Genomic DNA, 3,936 nt, shown 5'->3' on the forward strand with positions numbered 1-3,936 from the left:
CCCCCGCCCCCCCCCCCCCCCCCCCCCCAGGACTGTGGCTGAGGTGCAGCCAGAGACTTTCAAGGCAAAGCTCTGCGCCCGCCCCCCAGTAGCTGTTCTCTCCCTCCAGCTCTGGGGCGCTGTGTTCCATACCCCAATAGTACACAGGTCGAGTTCCCAGGGATCTCTGGCAACACCTCCATCAACCAGGGGATCAGGTGGGTACCGCCGTCTCTACAGCTCTGCCCCTCTGCCCTTCCAACCGCAGCCCGTCCAACTCTGTCTCTCCCTAGTGGTCTTCTGGACAGCTTCAATGCCCGCGACATCAGCGTTAAGATCTTTGAAGACTTAGCCCAGTCCTGGTACTGGATTCTTGTGTGAGTCACCAGATTCCCCACTTTCTCCTTCCATTCTCCCTCCCTGATCCGCATCCTCCAGCCCAGTGTCTGACACTGAGTCTTTAGACTAGGGAGGAGGAGCCAGAGCTCAGAATGGACCCCAAGCCCAACAGGATTTATAATAGAAAGGAGGTCTAATCTGAAGACTGTAGGGGTGTGAGGAAAGGCATTTGGGGGCCAGGGGTGACCCTCACCTACCTCCTCCTGCCTACAGTGCCCTGGGCGTGGCTCTGGTCCTGAGCCTGCTGTTTCTCCTGCTGCTTCGCCTGGTGGCCGGGCCCCTGGTGCTGGTCCTGATCCTAGGGGTGCTGGGGGTGCTGGCATATGGCATCTACCACTGCTGGAAGGAGTACCAGGTGCTGCGGGACCGGGGTGCCTCCATCACCCAGCTGGGCTTCACCACCAACCTCAGCGCCTACCGTAGTGTTCAGGAGACCTGGCTGGCGGCCCGTGAGTGCCCCGCCCCTCCAAATGCCAGCCGCCAAAGCGCTGCCCTGGCCCTGACCGCCTCTGCCCTGTCCACCCTCAGTGATCGTGCTGGCTGTGCTCGAAGGCCTCCTGCTGCTCATGCTCATCTTCCTGCGGCAGCGGATCCGCATCGCCATCGCCCTCCTGAAGGAGGCCAGCAAGTCAGGGCCTACCCCAGAGAGGCGGGCAGAGGGCAGGGTGGGCCGGTGGGCGGCTGGGCAGGTGAGGGAGCCCTGCAGGAGAAGGGCAGAATAGTGCAGTGGTTAATACTGCTGTGGCAGCCTTTCTGAGCCTCTGTTTACCCATCTGTGAAGTGGGGGTGAGAGCACACCTACCTTGTAGGGTGCCCTGAGGATGAAGTGAGTGTGTCTCAGCATGAAGCAGCCCTCCAGAAGGGCTGTCCTGGCAGTCACTGTTGCCATGGTGATGGTGGGTGGGTGGGACGGTGGGAACCCAGGCAGGGTGGGGAAGCCGCAGCTTGCTCCCCACCAAGACCTACCTGCCAGGTTGGTCAACACACCACTTTGAGGACTCCCTGGCCTTACTTTCCCTGACGCTGTCCAGGGGGCTGCTCTGAGACTCACTTCCTCTAAGGGCCCCTGAGCCAGATTCACTGACTTCCGTTCCCTCAGGGAGCTCCTAGGCATGCCCAGCCCCGGGGTGGAGCAGGCCCTGGGGCAGAGGTGGGGCCAGGGGGCCTGCTGGTGGACAGTGCTCACTCCCTGCAGGGCCGTGGGACAGATGATGTCCACTATGTTCTACCCGCTGGTCACCTTTGTCCTCCTGCTCATCTGCATTGCCTACTGGGCCATGACTGCCCTGTATCCTTTGCCCACACAGCCAGCCCTCCTGGTGTCCGTGGGGCGGAGGGCAGAAAGGGCAGGACTTGCCCACTCAGTACCTTCGTGCTGGGGAGGCGCCCGTCCCTCTGGGCATGCACAGTGGCCCGGGGACAGCGGGGAGAGCGAGCCCAGGCAGAAGTCCGGCCTCGGGCCAGGGAGCATCCGGTACCAGCACCTGGGAAGGCCCTGTGGAGGGGCCACAGAGACCCCGTGTGGCCATGCTTTCCTTGACTTCCCTCTGGGTACCTGGCCACCTCAGGACAACCTCAGTACGTCTTCTGGGCACCCAACGCCAGCTTCCCCAGCTGTGAGGCCGTGCCAGTGAACGCATCGTGTGACCCCATGGTGAGGGGATTGGGGGTGAACGTGGAGGGGCACCAGAAGGGCTGAGGGCACCTTAGGGCCGAATGCCTCCTTGTGCAGGGGAAACCGAGGACTAGAGAGGACAGAGGCTCTCTCAAGGTCACACAACAGGCCCCGGCAGAGCCCGAAAGGGAGCCAGTCCGCTCTGTAAAGTGGAGCTAATCGTAATACCCTCATAGTACCCGGCTCTCAGGGCGAGCCAGACCAGGCCATGACTTTGGGCACAGAAGTGCTTAGTACAAAGCCCAGCACCTGATTAGCGCTGATAGCGATGGGTTTTGTTTAGTTTTTTTATCTTCCTCCCTGGGAACACACTGCCCTAGGCAATAGGCAGGTGAGCCACCCTGCCCTGCCCTGCGGGGTCTGGGAGAGAAGCTGCCAGCCCCCCCCTCAAACACACACCCCGCCCCTGAGGTTCCCAAGGGGTGGCCTGGACCTCTGGGAATTGACTGTCCTCAAAGCTTTCCTGTGGCCGCCTGCTCTGAGCGGGACGGGCTCTGCCCACGGGCATCGGCCCCCACTCTAAAGGGGAGGGAGGTTTGCGTCCGTTTGCGAAGGATCCTATGTGCCAAGCTGTGCAAAGCCCCGGATGACCGAGCTTGCTTCAGCCGGCTCAGGACCTGGCCGTGGAGACGGACACCGCCCGCAGGCACACACATGGAAAGTGGTTCATTTTATTATAAAATGTCTGACGCACTCGGGCCCAGCAATTATCAAGGCTGTCACATTGGCTGGGAAGGGTTGTTTTTTATTTCTATGCTTTTCACTTGTTGTTATGGAAATTTCTCAAACACGCTAAGTAGAGAATTCCCATACCCAGATCCCACACCTTCGACTTTCTCTTTTCATCCATCTCACCCAACCCCCACCCCTAAGTGAAAATATTTTTCTAGAGTTTAAGGGAAATTTGGACATCATACCATTTCACTTGTAAACACATCAGAATGGATCTCAACAGATAAGGACTTTTTAAAAATATATTTTTTATTGATTTCAGGGAGGAAGGGACAGGGAGAGAGAGAGAGAGAGAGAGAAACATCAATGATGATGAGAGAATCATTCATCGGCTGCCTCCCGCATGCTACCTACTGGGGATCGAGCCTGCAACACGGGTATGTGCCCTTGACAGAATCAAACCTGGGACCCTTAGTCCGAGGGCCTATGCTCTGTCCATTGAGCCAAACCGGCCAGGGCAACAGATAAGACTTTTAAAAAGCATAGCCACTATAACCATTATCAAACCCAACAAGATTAACAATAATTCCTTAATGTCATCAGACACACAGTCTCCTCAATTTTGCTGGAAAGCATTTTGGTTGAAGTTGCAGAGGCTGCTCTGGGAGGGGACAGCTGGTCGAGGGCCTGGCCAGGCCTTGGCCCCAGGGCTCCCCACACACCATTAAGGCCTGGCCCACACCACGCGGCCCGGGAGGTCCTAAGAGCTCCTGCGCTCACCCAGAGACGGAAAGAAGAGATTTATGCTCACACAATAGGCGAGATCAACCCACTTGGGACCTGGCGGTGAATCTCCCGGAGGGAGCCCCTTCCCCAGCTGGGAGGCTTTGCTTCTTTCCACTCTGGGAGTGGCAGGCGCTGGCTGGGGATGACCTGTCTGTGCTCCCCAGGCTCAGCCCACGAACTCCTCGTGCCCCGGACTGATGTGCGTCTTCCAGGGCTACTTGTCCACAGGCCTGGTGCAGCGATCTCTCTTCAACTTGCAAATCTACGGGGTCCTGGGGCTATTCTGGACCCTCAACTGGGTCCTGGCTCTGGGCCAGTGTGTCCTGGCTGGGGCCTTTGCCTCCTTCTACTGGGCCTTCCACAAGCCCCGGGATATCCCCACCTTTCCCCTGGGCGCGGCCTTCCTCCGCACGCTGCGGTAAGCC

General features: G+C 58.9%; 1 protein-coding gene across 1 annotated transcript in view; it reads left to right on the top strand.

Annotated features, from left to right (window-relative positions):
- The window catches only part of SLC44A4 (solute carrier family 44, member 4), a 10,240-nt gene that overhangs the window by 4,673 nt on the left and 1,631 nt on the right, over window positions 1-3,936 (top strand). Inside the window, exons 9-15 of the mRNA XM_014534510.1 lie at window positions 110-197; window positions 273-356; window positions 592-827; window positions 907-1,006; window positions 1,574-1,666; window positions 1,930-2,032; window positions 3,676-3,929. Coding sequence (XP_014389996.1) covers window positions 110-197; window positions 273-356; window positions 592-827; window positions 907-1,006; window positions 1,574-1,666; window positions 1,930-2,032; window positions 3,676-3,929 — 958 coding nt within the window. The remainder of the gene's footprint in view (window positions 1-109; window positions 198-272; window positions 357-591; window positions 828-906; window positions 1,007-1,573; window positions 1,667-1,929; window positions 2,033-3,675; window positions 3,930-3,936) is intronic.

Source organism: Myotis brandtii, unplaced genomic scaffold (genome assembly GCF_000412655.1).
Source record: "Myotis brandtii unplaced genomic scaffold, ASM41265v1 scaffold130, whole genome shotgun sequence".
Taxonomy (NCBI): domain Eukaryota; kingdom Metazoa; phylum Chordata; class Mammalia; order Chiroptera; family Vespertilionidae; genus Myotis; species Myotis brandtii.